Source organism: Manis javanica, chromosome 5, assembly GCF_040802235.1.
Source record: "Manis javanica isolate MJ-LG chromosome 5, MJ_LKY, whole genome shotgun sequence".
Lineage (NCBI taxonomy): Eukaryota > Metazoa > Chordata > Mammalia > Pholidota > Manidae > Manis > Manis javanica.
In genome coordinates this window covers 82,284,758-82,306,433 of record NC_133160.1, presented here as the reverse complement: position 1 = coordinate 82,306,433, position 21,676 = coordinate 82,284,758, and the positions used below count along the sequence as shown (strand labels likewise).

Sequence of the window (21,676 nt, the reverse complement as noted above, 5' to 3'; positions counted from 1 at the left end):
AAATAGTTAATCTGATCCATGAACTACTCTGCTTACAATCCTTCAAAGGCTTTCCTCTGCATTTGGATTAAACTGCAACATTATCAGTATTGACTAACCTGTTGTGGCTCTCTCCTCCTCTCATCCTGGGAATCTAACATGTCTTTCCCTTGTTCCTCAAACATGCCAAGCTCCTTCACACTGGAAGGCTTTTGCAGTCACTCCTTTCTGTGCCTAGACCTCTCTAGTGTTGAGCTTCAATGCCATGTGTCTCTGGTTACACAGATAGGCCTCCTGTGGTCAAACTAGGCAGCTAGCCTCCTATTTTTCGCAGGACACCCTTCTGAACTCATCACAAGGTATAACTACATAGTATTTTGCTTCCTTTTTGAGTTTCTGTCCCACTTGATTATAAATACCAAGCAGACAGGGGCCATGTCTGTTATTTATTTATGTAAACCATCCTATATTTAGTGGTTACTTATTTATAAAAAGACTTTTAGATAACATTAGTAAAATGAATGGATTGACTAAATCTAGTCACAGTCACAACTTTCTACTTTCAAATGTAGTCTTCTCTGAATTCTTTACATATTTTTTAGGAGGCTCCCCAATATGACTTATATACCACATAAATGGTATTATACCAATATTTGTTTCATGTGAAAGTTATCAAACAGGTTTTAAAATATATTTAATTTATCCCCAACTAGCCTTGTGACGTTCTGAAGCAGAGATGAAATTGCTTATTTTCTCTTCTTTCCACCTGTTGGATGCTACCAGGGTTGGATAATAGTGCGGGAATGGTAGGGACTATGAGTCCCTGCCACAGTTAGTGTAGAAATGTGTTGGTTCCTGCCCAGGACATAGTTCCTGAAGAAAGCTGTGGAGTCTAAACAGGAGGACAGGCATGTGATTGCTGAAGGGAGGCTAGAATCTAGGGGGAATTGAGATTTTTATTTCTATATCCTCAAGGAGGTAACTAATAGTGTGAATGCTTTTTATCTGATTTCTTTAAAAACCTAGATAAAAGCTTTAATTTAACCTGTGTAATGACTACTTCCAACACAAGTAATGAGGAACTGCCAAGAATAAAAGAAATTCAAAGACATGAAGTGTTTATCCAGATATTATTTCTTAAAAATTAGTTCACTTGAATTTACTAAGCAAGAGTTGTGGGAGATAATACAATTGTGGGTCGCAGTGCAGCATTAAATAGCAACAACCTAATGGCAACCCTATAAAATTGATGGTCATGATATTTCACATATGAAGGCAGTGAATCTGATATCCTGCCAGAGGCCTTCTATGGGAAATTTTGATTTAAGCTGTCTTCAAATGCAGCTCATTTTCCCAGTAGTGATGACTCACAATGAAATTAGCACCAACAACTACTATGAATAAGAAATTATTGAGTCTCATCCAAAGTACTTATAGATATGTCCATCATCACTTTCATCACCATCTTTTACATTTATATGTAACCTCAGAATTCCCAAAGTATTTTCATGGGCCTTTTTTATTGGATTGTCACAGTACCATTGTGAGACAGACAGATCAGCAATTATTGTACTCATTTCATAATTGAGAAATCTGAAGCCTAGAGCAATGGGCTGACTTTTCCAGGATTAGTTAATGCATAAGTTAATAATGGATTTTGAAAAAAATTGCTGGAATCAGTCTGTCAGTTTCTTTTTCTTTCTACCATAAACACTTTACTCTTCAGAGACCTTCGCTGTTACACAGGCCCTTGGGTGGGGAGTTCAAACAGGATGACCAAAAGCATGAATTTCAAAAGAAAATCTACAATGCTTCATTATGGAACAACTTAAAACAATTCAGCAAATAATAGAATTTGGTAGGGAGGTCACTGCCAGGTGCAGAGCCCCAGGCAATTCTGGAATCTAGAAGGCAGCTGGCAGTGAAGATATTGGCTCCATTTACTGACTGAAGGATATGCTTCACATCTGCACTGAGTGCAAAGGACTTTTGACTTTAAGAACACTCTTACTTTGGCTGTCATTAGAAAGTTTACATTTTTTTAAGTGCTTTGTAGAGAGGGGAGTCTTCACCTGGGATTTAGGGTCTGCGAATTTCTTGATTGTATATGTTAGGTGAAAACTGTGATTGTCCCCTGCTAGGAAGAGCATATCTAACTTTCACCAGGTTCTCAGTGCCTGAGCTTTTTCACACTTTTGAAGACATACTTCCCTGGAGGCTGGTTAGTTCCGCCTGGATGACAGGCTCCCAACTGCAGCTACTCCTGGGAGGTGCACTGTAGTAATACTTTAGTTTGCAAGGCACTTAGTATGGAGATACTTCAGCTGCAGCTGGAGATAACTGGGGAAAATCATGTAACCTGGTTGATATTGTTTCTGTTATAAAATGTAAGTACTTATACACACAAAAGTATTGATAAAGTTTCTTTGTATGAAATACCTAAACTATTATTCATCAAAGCAGGTTCTACAAAATGCTAGTTGTGTAAAATTTAATGGGGGCTCTTTAGGGGGAAAATATTTCAGAGTCAAGTGATTTAGACAGGCTGGCTTAAATGAAGTTGAACAGTTTTTTTTTTTCTCCAGTGATTTCTCAGAACCACTTGTCTGGTTATGTGCATTGGTAATGGCTAAGGGCTGTACAACCTATGGCATTTTCCAACTTTATTTCTTATGTAGCAGCCCACTAGGTTGTCAGTGTATTTCTAGCTCAGACCTCTTTCTTGAGGTCTAGGTCAATTAAAAAAACAGAAAGACTGATGCATAGTGAGAGCTAGGCTACAAAGATCCACTGTAGAGTTAAGCTACAGAGAAAAGTGATTCAAAACATTGAGGATTTATTCATAATATATGAAAGGGAGCATCCTGGTGCAGACCATCAGTCCAACCAAGGTCAGGGTGGGGTGTACAATGACAAAGCCACGAGGAAGACGAATTTGTTGGTTTGCACAAGTCTTTGGCTCGTTGAGTTGGACTGCTGGTCATGGAGGAGGTTGGCTCAGCCCCTGGCTAAGCAGGCTGACTCAGCAGAGCCAATTTCACCATCAGGATGGTCTGCTGATGAGTCTGACTAATTTCCTGAGATCAATCACGTTCTTCCCTCCTCTGGGCCCTGCCTGCTTGCTGTCTGCCCCCTCCAGGCACAGGATCCTGTAGTGGGCACGTTGGACATTTTCTTATCAAGGTTCATGTATTTATCTGCCTTCCATGCCATTCCACGTGGGTTTCTTGCAAGTACTTCAGGCACAAAGGAAATAACTGACCTATGCACTTTGACCTCTTTCTCCCCAGCTCCTGTCCCTCCCGTGTCCTGCCTCAGGGGGTCGCATCTCAGCTGTCTCCTGGGCAGAAGTCTAGGTGCTGTCCTTTCCTCCTTCTTCCTCATTCCCACCTCATGAAATCAACTTCCAGCTAGTAACAAATCCCCACCTGCATCGGAAGCACCTGCGCCCTCTCTCAGCAATCCATCCCTGGAGACTGCTTCCTCAGTCTCCCCACCTCCCTTTTCTGTGTGGCAGGGAGCATTACCCTTCAAAATGAGAGTCCAATCACATTATTCCTTAGTTAGAACCAGTTGACAGCTCTCGCTGCCAATAATGAAAGTCCATTCTTTTTATTCATCTTGCTTGCAGGGCTCTCTGCTCATTTCTCAGCTTCCCCTCTCGCCATGTTCTGCATTGCATTCTGCGCTGCAGACTCCCTCTCAGACTGAGTTTCCCCCCACGAGGCATGATGCTGCTCCCTCCGCCAGGCCTCTCAGCATTCTCAGGAACACCCATTCTCTTTCTTTGCACTGGTTCCCTCTCTTCATCCTCTGAGAAGCAGCCCGAACATTGCCTCTTTTAGAAACACATTCCCAGACCCCCTCACTGTGAGCCACGGTCAGCTCTGCTCAGAGAGTAACATTTCCCCTGGGCCATGGCAATTATCATGGTTTGCTGGAATTGTCTGTCTTCCTGAACTTCCTCAGTCCTATGAGGGAATACAATACCCAATTGTACTCCCAGTGCCTACACGACATTTAATAAATGTAGTTGAGAAAAAAAAGAATTAAAAAAAATGCCCTTTGGCATTCCCTTCCCTAAATAATGTCATGAGGAACAAGTTCTAAAGCTGTATAATATTTAAGTAGGGATTGCTTTCCTCAGGTGTTGTGAGCCCCTCCTTCCCTGGGCCGGACAGTCCTCACCAGGGCTGGTCCCTTTTCTGTATTATGAATAAATCCCCAATGTTTTAAGCCAATATTCTCTACAGCTAAACTCTCACTATGCCTCAGAGTCTTTTTTTTTCTTCTTTTAATTGGTCTAGATATCAAGAAAGAGATCTGAGCTAGAAATAATAGATTTGGGAATCACATGGGCTTTTGCATAGGAAATAAAATAGCAAAATACCTCGGCTGTATATTCTTGAGCAGTAACAGAAATAGACATAATTATACTGAGTGTGTACAGAATTACCTGCTTTGAGCTTATCTGTATTTTCCCATTTAATCTTCACAACAATCCTATGAGTTAGGTGTGATTATTCATACTGGGGTTTAGCTGTCACAATAGCTGGTTCAAGGTCACACTGAGGTGGAATTAGGATTTGAACCTGGGTGGAATGACACCATGCTGCCTCCCAACTACACCCTCACTGCTATCTGTCATTTCATATCTTAGATTTTCCTTATTTGTTTTGGGAAAATCTGTAATTTGGTATACTATTGTCTGTCCACGGCCTCCTGGTGTTTAAATGCTTCGATTTGCACAGATCATGAGGCCAAAACCTTATTTCTCTCTGTAAAAAAATGTTTCTCATTTGCAGGAACTCAGAAAATCAATCTCTCTCTCTGTCACTCACACACACACACACACACACACACACACACACACACACACACACAAACGTCCCCTGACTGACCTATATGCAGGCCCAGAATCAATCTGACCTTTTGGTTGGCATGAGTAAACTTATTAGGCAGCAGTGCTCTCGGACAGCCATACGGTTATATGAATCTCAGAACCAATGTACGAGCTTCTTTGTATACAATGTTAAGGAATTATTTCAAGCTTACCTTCTGGGGATTTTGCAGCTTGTTTTTACTGCTTACGATATTTTTCTGTAAAAGGTCCAAATAGTTCTGCTTTCTTCTGTATTCTTTAAATGCAGATTACAGTTTTAAGGCTATAAGAGAGTTTCAAAGGCATATTCTTTGGAAAATGAAGGGTGTCTATGATCAACACTGTGTATATATTTGCATCCATTTCATGCAGAAAAATATTCCTGAGTTTAATGCTGAGAGTTCATGAAGGAGAATTGCCTCCATCTGGAAATGTACCACTTAGGGAAGTGATTAGTGTAGCTATAACTGCCCAGGTGGGACTCTGATGCATTTTGATTATGTCATTTTGATATGTCATAGTGTCACTATAAAACCTTGGTTATTTGTTAATATGAGAATCATCCTAGACAGATGAGCATTTTTTTCTTATAATTTTGTCCCAAATTGTTTTACTGTGGTAAAATATGATTATAAAATTTATCATCTTAACCCTTTTTAAGTGTCGAGTTCATTTGTATCAAGTACATTCACATTGTTATGTGTAACCATCACCACAATCCATTGTCATAACTCTTCTTATCTTGTAAAACTGAAACTCTATACCCACTAAACTATAGCACCTCCCAGACCCTGGCAACCACCATTCACCTTTCTGTCTCTCTGATTCTGACTACTTCAGGTACCTCGTATAAGTAGAATTATACAATGTGTGTTTGTGACTGGCTTATTTCACTTAGCATAATGCCCTCAAGCTTCATCCATGTCTCAGCTTCTGTCAGAATTTCCTTCCTTTTTAAGGCTGAAAAATATTCCATTATATGTATGGACTACATTTAGCTTATCCATTCATCTGTTGATGGATACTTGGGTGGTTTCCATGTTTTGGTTTTTGTGAAGAATGCTTCAGTGAACACTGGTGTACAAATATGTCTTCAAGAATCTGCTTTCAATTCTTTTTGGGTATATACCCAAGAAGAAATTTGCTGAATCACATGGTAATTCTATTTTGAATTTTTTGAGGAACTACCTTATTGTATTCCATGTAGCTGTACCATATTTTATTCCCACCAACAGTGCACAAGTATTCCAATTTCTCCATATCTTCACCATTTATTTTCTGTTTTCATACAATTTTCAATTATTGGTTCAAACACCCAAAGCTGTTATTTTTCATAGACATCTCAGCAAAATATGGATGGTTATTTCTTCCTAACATTATTGACATTTTCTTAATGACTAGAGTCACGTTTACAAAGATACACACCACTGGGGCAATCACTGGAATGGTTTGAGGTTAAAGCTGGGTTTTTAATGCAGGTAGGCCCTGACACCAAATGACTGTCACTTGAAATGCCTTTTAAATACTTGGAATGGCTTTTTTTCATTTTTCTGCCTTCTTCCTTGCTTTTGACTCTCACTTCTTGTTAGTTTCTACATGCCTGGCTGTGGCCTCTTTACTTTCTAATCTGAGCCTCCTCTTGCTATTAATTTGTTGAGAAAACAGATGGTTTTTCCTGTAGCATTTTCCACACTTTGGATTTTGCAGATTATATCCGCATAGTGTCATTTAACATGATTCAGTATTTCTTATAAACTGGTAGGTTTCTGCCTAGGAGCCTGAATAGATTCATATTTTTGCAAGAATACTTTATAGATGGTACCACAGGCGGTCCTGTGTGCTTGATCACACCAGGGGACATGTAGTGGCTGATTCTCCTTTTGTGATGGTCAAGATTCATAAGTGGTCCAGGTGTTGCCAAACTGGTCCAACATTTGTAGAGTTTCCCATCAACTTTTCACATAAGTTTTAGAAGTTATTGTTTATCATTGCTTAGAATCATTTTTCTTCACAGGTTCAAAGTGATGACATTTTCATTCTATCATTACTTATGCATTTATTAGCTGAAGAACTTTTCCATACCAGCTATATAATTTCCTTGAGGAAATCTTTTATAAGAAAGATAAATTAAGTGCTTCTTTCCCTTAATTTATGTGTTTTCAGAATAAAGGGTTAGTGTAGACTTTGGTGTTTTTTCTTTTTTAAAAATCATCTTTATAAACTCATGGATTTAAAAAATATTTGATACGTTTCTATTGATTGCCCAGGAGCAGCCTGATTTGAGGTGTCTGGTCTTTGTGGAGAGATGAGCCTATGGTAAAGAGATGCCCAGCTTTCCCAGTAGCGACCCTGCCAGCCTAGGACGCTGGGTTGAGGCTGTGTCTGAGCTCAGCAGGAAAGAACACCGGCATCCTGCAGTCACTCTTGCTGCGGGGGAATGCAGTGGTGTGGGGTGGGACAGTGGGAGTGGGGGCATACACTCCTTGTACTTCTGTCTTCACGCTGTGGACTGGCCAAGATTGTCAGAAATAGGTATAAAATTAAAGAAGACTGAGGGGGCCTTAAGGGCTCGTTCAAGAGTATAAAGCATTTATATTTTAACTGCTCAAAGGCTCTTGATTTATTTACTTTCTGATTCTTGGAGGGGTTTAGATGGATAAGGATACCAAGAAGCTGAATGCTGGCTAAGTGATTTTTTTAACTGTAATTAAGAATTCCAATAGCACATAATGGATATTCTTGTGTTTTCTTCTTTCTTCTTTTCTATTAATAGCAAAGAATAAACATCTATATTATACAGTTTGGGAAATTTTTTGAGGAAGTTGAGGGAGTGATTTATTCAGGGAGACAATAAATAAATGAAATAAAAACATAACTGGGTTTTTAGAGGAAAATACATATTTAGCATATGTGAGTTTATAATAACATGTTAAATATATAATTTTTGTGTAAAAACCTATAGTTATATTTTATTTATATATACACACATAAATATACACATATACATATACACAGTAATATAAATACTATATATACCTATATATGTATATATTAAAGAGTTGGGATTTCTAATCAGAAAGCTTGAGCTTGAGTCCCAACACTACCCCTTATTACCTGTATGAGACCCTTAAACCACTATTTCCTAATCTGTAAAATGAAGATAATACTTGCTCAACATAGCTCAAGGGATTTTTGTGAAAATTAAATGAGATAATGCAAATGTTTTATAAAGTGCTATTTAAATTTTTTATTATATGTACTAAATATTGGGGATGTGAAATTTTAGTTACAAGAATGATTGAAGTGAATGGGTTCAAATGGAAGAGACTAGAAAGACTTTGTTGATGAGGCAAATCTTACACTGAATTTGAGGTTGGAAAAAAAATGGGAGAAAGAACCCCATGCACATTGTTTTGAACTGGGCCAGGGTAAAATATACAGATTTACATGGCTAGAGTAAAGCTCATGACAGCCTGTGTGTTAGGCAGTCACTGAAGGCGCAGTAGGTGGTAGACACTAAATTCCACGATTAGAAGCTTTAATTTGATCTCAAAGGTAATTAAGCTGCTCTGTGGGCTCTAGGAAGGGGTGTTATCTGAGGTAAGGCAGTAGTTTTGAGGGCTAGCTTTGGCCTCATTTGAAGCTAAAGAACAACAGAAGATTAAGGAGATTAAACAAAAATATAGCCCTTAATCCTCTATGTTTGGCCACTTCTGAAAATGACCTTTTAAAGTGTGTAGTGTCTGAATTCAGGTCACATGATTGGCACAACCACTCAGAGAATACTTAACATTCATCACGAACGAGTGATGTATTCTGTTAGTATTATTAAAACCATCAGCAGTGTGGTAGTGGGAGGAGTACTGTGCTGGCACAGTCTGACCATCTGTTCCAGTTCTAACACTAAGGTTCACTGGAAATTAAGGAGAAACCAAATAAAGGAGCTGAATTGTCAGAAGTTTTTGTGTATGTATTCCAATCATTTGAAGCACACGTGTGTTGTAAAAGGCACCACTCTAGGTGCTGTTGGGGCTAGCAACATGCTTTATTCTCAGACACTTACTGATTAATGGGAACAAGATGCATATACGTAATCCTGATGATGATAATGATAATCAGAACCACAGAGCAGATGAGAGGTAGTAGAAAAGTTAAAGAAAGATAAATAACATTGGATCCAGATGAAGAGCAAAGTATTCCTGTACTCTACACACTAATTGTTTTCTCATCAGTCAGTTTGAATCTCTATTAACATATCATAAGCAGTAATAAAGGTTTGAGAATCATTAGGTGCATATACAGCAAGGAATTTCTCACAAATATCTGATTCTGTATAGTACCATAAATGCATTTTTTTTTAAAAAGTGAGGGGTCTCAGAGAATATCTATTCCAACACTTATTTCATAGATTAGGAAACTAAGGTCAGAGAGAGAATGATTCCATGTAAAAGCAGAAGGAAGACAGAACTAGTTTTCCTAATTCCTAATCCTGTAGTCATCTGTCATGCTGGATTTGTAAAGATTTTTTTTTTTTTTGAGAGGGCATCTCTCATATTTATTGATCAAATGGTTGTTAACAACAATAAAATTCAGTATAGAGGGGGTCAATGCTCAATGTACAATCATTAATCCATCTCAAGTCTAATTCTCGTCAGTCTCCAATCTTCTGAAGCATAACGAACAAGTTCTTACATGGTGAACGAATTCTTACATAGTGAATAAATTCTTACATGGTGAACAGTACAAGGGCATTCATCACAGAAACTTTCGGTTTTGATCACGCATTATGACCTATAAACAATCAGGTCAAATATGAATATTCGTTTGATTTTTGTACTTGATTTATATGTTGATCCCACATTTCTCCCTTTATTATTATTATTCTTTTTATTTTTAATAAAATGCTGAAGTGGTAGGTAGATGCAAGATAAAGGTAGAAAACATAGTTTAGTGCTGTAAGAGGGCAAATGTAGATGATCAGATGATCAGGTGTGTGCCTATGGACTAAGTATTAATCCAGGCTAGACAAGGGCAGCAAAACATCCACGGATGCAGAAGATTTCTCTCAAAGCAGGGGGGGTGAGGTTCTGAGCCTCACCTCTGTTGATCCCCAAATTCTCACCTGATGGCCCCCCTGCGACTGTGCCTGTCTTAGGTTGTTCCTCCCTTGAGGAATCTTACCCGTCTCTGGCTAACCAGTCCTCTTCCGGGGCCATAAAGGGAAATGTAAAGTTGGTGAGAGAGAAGCCATATTGTTTGAAAAGGTTAGCTTTTTACTTCTTTGCAGATTTATGCCCTGTGGCTTCTATGCCCAGCACTTGTCTCGAGGTATCTTTACCACCTGGAGGAATTATGATACTCGGTAAATTTGATATGAGGCACGAATTCTATTTAAGGGTTGTAATTAGGAAGAAAGAAGAAAAGATACAGATGTAGCATATGGAAGGAAACATGGGAGGATTGATTATTTCTTTGACATATCTTCTTGTAGAGTACCTTAAGTATGTATAGGTTTTAAACTACTAACTAATTTGTACACACATATTAACATAATAGGAATACGGTGACATAAACAAAGCAAATCTATAATTACCAGCCATCTCCAGTGAAGCCAAGAAAACCATTTAGGCACCCTAGGCATTTGTGAAAATTTGTCTATGATATGATGGATATTGTCCAACTGTACTTGAACCGTCTGAGAGAAATCAGACAAATTAAAGCAGCCCATTTCTGGGATCTGTTCACATCCCATATGTTCTTTTAACCGTAGATAGTCTATAGTCATGAGATTTTGGAGTGCTACAAATTGCACCCCTCCCAACTCCTGGTTGAGTTCCAACAGTACAGATCCGGTCAAATTCGTTGTCTCACTGTATGCACATGCCAGCCTAGACATCTCCCTCCTCATTCCTATGGCAAGTCCAGGAGACGGTGGGCTGGATGCAGCCACAACCGCAGCATCGTCCGGATCCCTGTGGAGGCTTTTTGATGATCATCCCCTGGCACAAGTCCTCCAGAGAGTGCTGATGCCGGAAGCTCCTCCTCATATCGTATCTTAGTTCATTTTCTGGGTATCCAAGCTAGGCCTTGATCTTCTGCATAGAAACAAACAGACCCTTTGCCCACACTTTGACATGCCCTCTATACCACTGTGCAGAACTCATTGGAGGTCAGCACACAGTAACTGCTTTTTTTTTTTTTATTAAGAGAAAGGAATATTATCAGAAAAGAGTACCTCCATAGCTGATCATCTGACACCCTTTAAGTGATCAACATTAAGGATATTTAAAGCATGCATTGATCTTTGATTTACCAATAGTTTTATCCTATCAAGGAGTAATCCCCCTTTTCTTTCTTTCTTTCTTTCTTTTTTTTTTTTTTTTAATTTTTAATCTATACCTACATGAAGAATACTATGTTTACCATGCTCTCCCCTATATCAGGTCCCCCCTAACAACCACATTACAATTACTATCCATCATCTTAGCAAAATGTTGTAGAGTCACTACTTGTCCTCTCTGTGTTGTGCAGCCCACCCTCCCCTTTCTCCCTCCCCCCCATGCATGCTAATCTTAATACCCCCCTTCTTCTTCTCCCCCCCTTATCCCTCCCTGCCCACCCATCCTCCCCAGTTCCTTTCCCTTTGGTACCTGTTAGTCCATTTTTGGGTTCTGTAATTCTGCTGCTGTTTTGTTCCTTCAGTTTTTCCTTTGTTCCTATACTCCTCAGATGAGTGAAATCATTTGGTATTTCTCTTTCTCCGCTTGGCTTATTTCACTGAGCATAATACTCTCCAGCTCCATCCATGTTGCTGCAAATGGTTGGATTTTTCCACTTCTTATGGCTGAGTAGTATTCCATTGTGTATATGTACCACATCTTCTTTATCCATTCATCTACCGATGGACATTTAGGTTGCTTCCAATTCTTGGCTATTGTAAATAGTGCTGCGATAAACATAGGGGTGCATCTGTCTTTCTCAAACTTGATTGCTGCGTTCTTAGGGTAAATTCCTAGGAGTGGAATTCCTGAGTCAAATGGTAGGTCTGTTTTGAGCATTTTGATGAACCTCCATACTGCTTTCCACAATGGTTGAACTAATTTACATTCCCACCAGCAGTGTAGGAGGGTTCCCCTTTTTCCACAGCCTCGCCAACATTTGTTGTTGTTTGTCTTTTGGATGGCAGCTATCCTTACTGGTGTGAGGTGATACCTCATTGTAGTTTTAATTTGCATTTCTCTGATAATTAGCGATGTGGAGCATCTTTTCATGTGTCTCTTGGCCATCTGTATTTCTTTTTTAAAGAACTGTCTGTTCAGTTCCTCTGCCCATTTTTTAATTGGGTTATTTGTTTTTTGTTTGTTGAGGCATGTGAGCTCTTTATATATTCTGGACGTCAAGCCTTTATCGGATGTGTCATTTTCAAATATATTCTCCCATACTGTAGGGTTCCTTTTTGTTCTATTGATGGTGTCTTTCGCTGTACAGAAGCTTTTCAGCTTAATGTAGTCCCACTTGTTCATTTTTGCTGTTGTTTTCCTTGCCCGGGGAGATATGTTCAAGAAGAGGTCACTCATGTTTATGTCCAAGAGGTTTTTGCCTATGTTTTTTTCCAAGAGTTTAATGGTTTCATGACTTACATTTAGGTCTTTGATCCATTTTGAGTTTACCTTTGTATATGGGGTTAGACAATGGTCCAGTTTCATTCTCCTACATGTAGCTGTCCAGTTTTGCCAGCACCATCTGTTGAAGAGACTGTCATTTTGCCATTGTATGTCCATGGCTCCTTTATCAAATATTAATTGACCATATATGTTTGGGTTAATTTCTGGAGTCTCTAATCTGTTCCACTGGTCTGTGGCTCTGTTCTTGTGCCAGTACCAAATTGTCTTGATTACTATGGCTTTGTAGTAGAGCTTGAAGTTGGGGAGTGAGATCTCCCCTACTTTATTCTTCTTTTTCAGGATTGCTTTGGCTATTTGGGGTCTTTGGTGTTTCCATATGAATTTTTGAATTATTTGTTCCAATTCATTGAAGAATGTTGCTGGTAATTTGAGAGGGATTGCATCAAATCTGTATATTGCTTTGGGCAGGATGGCCATTTTGACGATATTAATTCTTCCTAGCCATGAGCATGGGATGAGTTTCCATTTATTAGTGTCCCCTTTAATTTCTCTTAAGAGTGACTTGTAGTTTTCAGAGTATAAGTCTTTCACTTCTTTGGTTAGGTTTATTCCTAGGTATTTTATTCTTTTTGATGCAATGGTGAATGGAATTGTTTTCCTGATTTTTCTTTCTATTGATTCATTGTTAGTGTATAGGAAAGCTACAGATTTCTGTGTGTTAATTTTGTATCCTGCAACTTTGCTGTATTCCAATATCAGTTCTATTTGATTTCGAGGGAAGTCTTTAGGGTTTTTTATGTACAGTATCATATCATCTGCAAATAGTGACAGTTTAACTTCTTCTTTACCAATCTGGATTCCTTGTATTTCTTTGTTTTGTCTGATTGCCATGGCTAGGACCTCCAGTACTATGTTGAATAACAGTGGGGAGAGTGGGCATCCCTGTTTGGTTCCCGATCTCAGAGGAAATGCTTTCAGCTTCTCGCTGTTCAGTATAATGCTGGCTGTGGGTTTATCATATATGGCCTTTATTATGTTGAGGTACTTGCCCTCTATTCCCATTTTGCTGAGAGTTTTTATCATGAATGGATGTTGAATTTTGTCAAATGCTTTTTCAGCATCTATGGAAATGATCATGTGGTTTTTGTCTTCTTTTTGTTGATGTGGTGGATGATGTTGATGGATTTTCGAAGGTTGTACCATCCTTGCATCCCTGGGATGAATCCCACTTGGTCATGGTGTATGATCCTTTTGCTGTACTGTTGAATTCTGTTTGCTAATATTTTATTGAGTATTTTTGCGTCTACATTCATCAGGGATATTGGTCTGTAATTTTCTTTTTTGGTGGGGTCTTTGCCTGGTTTTGGTATTAGGGTGATGTTGGCTTCATAGAATGAGTTTGGGAGTATTCCCTCTTCTTCTATTTTTTGGAAAACTTTAAGGAGAATGGGTATTATGTCTTCTCTGTGTTTCTGATAAAATTCCGAGGTAAATCCGTCCGGCCCCGGGGTTTTGTTCTTGGGTAGTTTTTTGATTACCGTTTCAATTTCTTTGCTCGTAATTGGTTTGTTTAACTTTTGTGTTTCTTCCTTGGTCAGTCTTGGGAGGTTGTATTTTTCTTGGAAGTTGTCCATTTCTTCTAGATTTTCCAGCTTGTTGGCATATAGGTTTTCATAGTAGTCTTTAATAATTCTTTGTATTTCTGTGGAGTCTGTCGTGATTTTTCCATTCTCATTTCTGATTATGTTGATTTGTGTTGATTCTCTTTTTCTCTTAATAAGTTGGGCTAGAGGCTTATCTATTTTGTTTATTTTCTCAAAGAACCAGCTCTTGGTTTCGTTGATTTTTGCTATTGTTTTATTCTTCTCAATTTTGTTTATTTCTTCTCTGATCTTTATTATGTCCCTCCTTCTGCTGACTTTAGGCCTCATTTGTTCTTCTTTTTCCAGTTTTGATAATTGTGATGTTAGACTATTCATTTGGGATTGTTCTTCCTTCTTCAAGTGTGCCTGGATTGCTATATACTTTCCTCTTAAGACTGTTTTTGCTGCGTCCCACAGAAGTTGGGGCTTAGTGTTGTTGTTGTCATTTGTTTCTATATATTCCTTGATCTCTATTTTGATTTGTTCATGGATCCATTGATTATTTAGTAGCATGTTGTATTTAGATGCAAGAGAGCTGGGAAACGACATGGAGAATGTTCTCCGGCCCTCGCTCTACTGTGCTCAGGCTCCCTCTGGGTTGTGTCTGGTGCCCTTTGCAGCAGGGCTGCGCTTTCAGCCGTCCTTCCTGAGGTTCTGGACTCTCATCTTATTCGCAGGCTGTTGCTGATCTCACTCAGCCATGTCACGACGCTGCATTCAGGACCCCAATCTTCCTCCCTGACTGTACCTCTTGCCAGAGCTCCTGCGGACATACCTACCTGCATCAGGGATCTGCCCTCAGACTCAAGCTTAGCTCTGTATTTGCCAGATAATTTTACAAAGGCCCTGCCATGGTTAAAATTGGCAAAAAATTCTTCACTCCTGACTAGGTTCGCTCTGGACTCTGGCTCTGAAAATCAAAGGTACCAAGTTGGCCATTTTGTTGTTTATGATCCAAACCAAAAACCTACTTCACTGAATAGATTTTACTGTTTACTCTGGGCTATTTTATAAAACATGGAATGCTGCCAGCAATAAATTCCAAATTTGGGAATGAGACATATGACAATGGCATATATTAAGTCTGAAAGTTGTTTTTAAAGTAATGATCCTTAGAACAGCTAAATATATAGACCTGACCTATAAATATTATATTTAAGAAAAGATGTTATCAGGTTTGAAGCTTTTTTGTTTCTTAAACAGGTAATTTATTTTCAGGACTTTTGTTTATGTGCTTTAGTATTATTTTTTTAGAAAAGCAAATCAGATTGAAAAAGCAAGGAAACTGTGTTTAGTGTTTGTCATCCAGAGAATGACATCTCCAGCTAATTAAGATGTCCTATCCTGAGAGCTCTCATATAAGAAATACTACTAGAGAAATAGATGAGCTTCTGAATGCTTTGGTATCTGGGCTAATGCTATTTGACCCTAGAGCAGTACCCCTACCATGAAAGAAAACACCCCTGCTGATGTTACAGGGAGATTAGACTTGCTAAGAACCCCGAAGGGGTCAAACATTGTGCCCCATCAAAACACACCTTCACTCCAAATAAACTATCTTCTTTTATAGATCAGAAACAGTGCACACTGAGGAAAGGTAACTGCAGAGGCAGCATATGTGGGCGAGACCCCAAGTCCCACTCGTGCATGTGTGCAGAGGGATATACTTTAAGCCAAGATGGAAAGTACTGTGAAGGTAATGTGGGGGGCCTCTCTCTGAAGCAATGGTGGCCTGAGGCTCAATATGAAAGTAACTTCAAGTTTCTCCCCTTTTCCCCCAGAAAAACAAATTTTTGTCTCCAATTTGTAAAGCCTTTGTAGTAACTTTCAGATCTTCATGTCTTGTGTTCCTAGATCAAACACTCCCAGAGGCTACTCAGATGTTGACATAAGGCAGGGATTTTCTGAGTGGATTCCACGGACCTCCGTGGATTTGACCATATGAAAAAATGTCAGTATTTTCAAATTTTTTAGGGGAGTAGTTTCTTGGCTGTCATAAGGTCTTCCAAGAGTATATGACTCCCACATTTCTTCCCGTAAAGGTCTGGAAGGAATCTTGAGAAGCTGTGCACCAGGGCTGGTTATCTGGCGCTCCCCCTTTTTGATACTCCAGTCCCAGTTAATGAACCTGGGAGAAATACCATGTCCTCTTTCTGGGGAGGTACACTCAGTTTCCGAGAAGAACCTACCACCTCTAGTACCCATTCAAAGGAATGAGTTGGGGTGAGATTTGGGGTAAACCTGTTAAATATAGGCCCCTGGTTATCTGGAACTAGAGGGCAAAGGCCATAGCATAGAACAGTGCCCCAGAAGGCTGGGTTTCAGGCCAAGTAAAGCTGTTGGAGAATGTTTCCACCCTGGGGTGACGGACTCCCACCAGCGTGGACAAGCCTGGAGAGCAGAGTGGTGGATGGCCTGTCTGTCAAGAACTTTCAAGAGTCCTTCCCTTAAATGGCTAGGTCTTTTCAAGAGAAATAGTACTTTCCCCCCAATTCATACAATTCTAGTATGAAAATCTGTATATACAGGTATAAACTGTGACAGAATAAAAATGGCTTTCATGGCAACTGAAGTGACTTCTTTCACTCTTTGTGAGAGTAGCAAAAACAGTCCTTCCTTGGTTGGTTACAGCAAATACAAGTGTGAGAAACTCTACTTGGTGCTGACTTATTTGTGTTATAATAATTTATTTTCAGAAATAACCATCTGACTGTATTTTGCTCTTGTCATTGTGTAGATGTCAATGAATGTGCCTTTTGGAATCATGGCTGTACTCTTGGGTGTGAAAACATCCCTGGATCCTATTATTGCACATGTCCTGTGGGATTTGTTCTGCTTCCTGATGGGAAACGGTGTCACCGTAAGTCACAACAAGAATTTACTGCATTATTTTCCTTCCTTTTCAGTGATGTTTCCAGTGATGACCTGGGTTGGTGGTCCTTGATCAGCAGTATGCATCAGGATAGGCTTGGAGTTTTATTGCTTTGCTTTTCAAAACATGAATGACTGACTCTACCCCAGACCTAGTCAATTAAGACCTCTAAGATTGGGAAACAAGCTATGTATATATATTCTTGATTCTTTATCCATTTCTATTTTATTGTATTTTGTTATAAATCTCTGAAAGATAAGCATGTAAATAAAAACATAATCATGATACATTATCATATTTTAAAAACTTATCTGTAATTCCATAAAATCATGTAATATCCCATCAGTTTTCAGGCATAGCCACAATACCATTGTCCCACCTTTAACAACAAATGACAATTCCTTATTAACATCAGGTATCTAACAGTATTCAAATTACCCTTAAAAACTCTTTTTATGCCTTTGATTTGTTTGAGTATCTGGGTAAGTGCCACATGTTGTCTTAGCTGGATTATCTGCCTTTTATTTTACAGATACCCTTTCCTCTCTTTCTCCCCTTGCAAGTATTTGTTGAAGAAACATATTGTTTCCTGCAGCTTTTCACATTCTGGGTTTTACTGATTGCACTTCTGTGATGTCTCTGTCTTCCTGCCAACCTGTAGCTAGATCCTCTGTGGTACATAGTTTACACTTTAATCTTTGATTTACTTAGAATTTATTTTGATGTATGGTGTAGGGTAGGGATTTAACTTTTGTACCAAGTCATTACTCAATTATTTCTCTTACCACTTATTGGGTGATCTTTCTCATGTTCAGTGATTTACAATACCTTATCCATAACTACATTCTTACATAAACTTGAGTCTTTCCTAAAATGATTTCTATCTGGTTCTGTTATCCTTTTTGTCTACTCCAGCATTCATTACCCACTGTTTTAGTAATTGCATCTTTATGGTACATTCTGTATTTGTTAAGAGCCTCTCATTCTCTTCCTACACCTAACCACACTCATACAATGTTCTTACTTTTTTCTTACACATACAATTTATTTTCCAGATGAACTTAAGAACTGTGTGGCCAAAGTTGGCACTGGCATAAGGATAGACATAAAGATCAATGGACTGAGAGTCCAGAAATGAACCTCTCAATTACAGCCAACTAATTTTTGACAAGGGTGCCAAAATAATTCAATGGGGAAAGAATTCTCTTTTCAACAAATGGTGCTGGGTTGAGTGAATAAATTCAAATGCCGAAGTTGAACCCCTTAACACTTTTCACAAAAATTAACTCAAAATGGATCAAAGACTTAAATATAAGAGCTAAAACTCTCTTAGAAAAAAATACAGGAGAAAATCTGTGATACTGGGTTAGGCAAAGCCTTCTTAGATATGACCAAAAGCACAAGCAATAAAGAATAGATAAATTTGATGTTATCAAAATTAAACATTTTTGTGCTTCAAAGAACATCAGAGTGAAGAGATAATCCACCCAATGAAAGAAAATTTTTGTAAATCCTCTATGTGACAAAGGGCTATATAAAGAACTCATATAACCTAACAACAACAAAAAAAACAACCCAATTTTAAAAAGGGCAAAGGATTTGAATAGACATTTCTCTAAAGAAGATATACACATGTCCATTAAGCATATGAAAGATGCTCACCATCATTAGTCATTAGGGAAATGCAAATCAAACCTATACCCACTAAGACAGATTTAAAAAAAAAAAAACAGAAAATAACAAATGTTGGTTTATGTTCCCATCTGGCCTCCAAAAAAGGCTCATTTCACTTAGCACAGCCACATTTTTCAAACACCTGGTTCTTCATCGGCATTCTGTTGAAAGAAGTTCTTCCAAAATAAGAAAATCTCAGTTATGGCTAACCGTTCATCAGTGTGTGGGGTGAGAAGTCCTGTCTGTACACTTGGTGAGGCCCTGGGGTAGAGCTTCAGAGCTGACAGTAATGATCACGCACTACATGGCTGTCGCCTCCATCTAGAATGGGTTCTTGTGCTTTGTGCTAAGTACTGCCTAGATCATTTACATGCTAGCTACCTAAGGAGTCAGGCATCATCATCTCCATTTTCAGAATGAGGAAACATGGATTCCCAGGCGTTAAGGCACTTGCCCAGTGCAAACAGGTAGAGGCAGCCCTGGATTCACACCTGTGTCTGCTCGACTCTTTTCATCATGGCAGATTTCTTTTTTAAACTGTGGTAAAATATACATAACATGAAGTTTACCATTTTAACCATTTTCAAGTGTACAATTCAGTGTCATTGTATATATTCGCAAAGTTGTGTAACCACTACCACCATCTAGTTCCAAACTTCCACATTACTCAAAACACTCAGTAACCCAGTAATGCCCTCTTCCTCACACCCTAGCCCCTGGTAACATCTATTTCACTCTCTGTCTCTATGAATTTTTCTATTCTGGGTACCTCATAAGAGAGGAATTGTACAAGGAGTACTTCTTGTGTCTGGCTTCTTTCACTGAGTATATCGGCAAGGTTCATGCACATAGGAACACATGTCAGAACCTCCTTTTCACTCCTGAATGATATTTCCTTGCATGTATATGCCACATTTGTTTATCCCTTCATCCACTGATGGACATTTGGATTGTTTCCACCTTTTGGTCCCCATGAATAATGCTGCAATAAACATTGATATGCAAGTAAAAAAAAAAAAGAAGAGAAATGAAAACATGTCCACACAAAAACTGTACATGTATGTTCATAGTAGTATTATTCACAATAGCCGAAAGGGGAACCAGCCCAAATGTGTAACAACTGATGGATAGATAAACAAATTGTGGTATGTCCATATACTGGACTGCTATTCAGCCACAAGAGTGAATGAAGTACTGATACATGGATGAACCTTAAAGATATTACGCTAAGTGAAAGAAGACAGTCATAAAAGACCACATATTGAATGATTCCATTTATGTGAAATGTCCAAATAAGGCAATCTCTAAAAGTATGTTATGGTTGCCTAAAGATGGCGGAGGGACCAACTGGGGGTAAACAGGGAATAATGGCAATGGGTTTGAGTTGATGAAATGTTCTAAAACTGTGTGTTTGTTGCATGGCTGTGAATATACTAAAAAACACTGAATTGTACAGTTGAAGTGAAAGGATTATAAGGTTTGTGAATTATATTTCAATAAGCTAAAGTTCAAAGAAGAGATAGTTAAGAAAAACTGTTCAATTTAAAAAGCAAGTTGCAAAAGAGGTGTATGATGGTGATCCTATTTGTGGTCAAAGAAAAAGGACATTTGTAGGTGTATTAAAACTCCCGTGAAGGACCCACAGGAGCTATACCAGCACTGAGTGGGTGGTGGGAACTGGGGATGGAGGGAACTTCCTAAAACTTCACACATTTCTATACTGTTTTAACTTTTACTAAGCTAGACTTCTTTCAATATAAAATAATAAAGAAGTGACAAAGTTAAAAACTCAAAAAAAAAAAGAATTATTTGGCCAAGTTCCATTTAAAATGTTTTGAACTTTTGTTGACTAGTAATTAAAAAGTGTGATTTGACATAAAAGACACTTAGAGAAACTAGAGTCCTTTTCCAAAATCAGAGGTCTTTCCCTAAATTTTTTAGATTTGAATTTTTCTTTATTTTTATATCTTCATTACATTTCATAAATGTTTGATCTTTATTTAACTTGCTCTTTTCAGCATAGCATTTTTATTAGCAAATTTTACTAAATTCCTGCAAATCTGATCTAACACTAATCTTGACCTTATGCTTTATTAATTAGAATTAATTTCCTGTCCAAGCAATGTGTCTGAATGCAGCCATGACTGTGTGCTGACCTCAGACGGTCCTGTATGCTTCTGTCCTGAAGGCTCAGTGCTTGAGACAGATGGAAAGATGTGTAGTGGTAAGTTCACTTACCTTTTGTTTGAAATGTTCACTGTCTAAGGGGCAGCCAAAAGTTGATCTGCTTGACAAAGGAGGATAGATTTTCCAGCATTATACATTGAGAGATATTTATGCAACAGTGTAACATACTGATTTCAATCAGGTTTTTGTTTTAGACATAGTATAGTGGTTATGAGCAATGGCTTTGAAGCTAGACAGCCCTGAGGTAGCATTGCAGTTACTGGCAGCCTTACTTTGAAACAGTTTTCTACCTCCCTTGGCCTCTCCTCATCTCTAGAGGTGAATGATTCCTGCTTCCTATACTCGTGGCCACCTATACAGGTGGCAGATGCAGAGAGCTTAGCCTTTTCCTTGCATCCAGTAAATACCTCTCTACTTCTATCGTCATGGAGACTTAAGTATATAAAGGGCTGGATGTAACTCAAAATTTACAGAAGACTTATTTGTGGCTTTTTTTTTTTTTAAATAAAGAAAGCAAAAGAAGCCAACAGGCCAGAAATGCATGAGAGAAAAAAATATATGACCCATTAAAAGAGCTAGCCCAGCTGCCAGAGCACGTGTTTGCCAACTCCGTGATAGAACAAGAGGGTGGGGGCCGGTGGATGTGAAGACATCCCGGTGGGTTATCAGAGATAGTCAAGATCATAGAGCAGTGGAGTACGGTGACATTTTTGCTTCTGGTCCCTGAAAAATAAACTTGATTGCAGCAGTAGGAACAAATGTGGTAACAATTTTAGAAATCACCATATATTTGGCCATCCTCAATATTTTGATG

The 21,676-nt window shown here is 38.6% G+C and overlaps 1 protein-coding gene across 1 annotated transcript in view; it reads left to right on the top strand.

Annotated features, from left to right (window-relative positions):
- The window catches only part of EGF (epidermal growth factor), a 102,106-nt gene that overhangs the window by 31,499 nt on the left and 48,931 nt on the right, over positions 1-21,676 (top strand). The window contains 3 exon segments of the mRNA XM_037001165.2: positions 15,700-15,825; positions 16,867-16,989; positions 20,777-20,899. Of these exon segments, the coding sequence (XP_036857060.2) occupies positions 15,700-15,825; positions 16,867-16,989; positions 20,777-20,899 (372 nt within the window).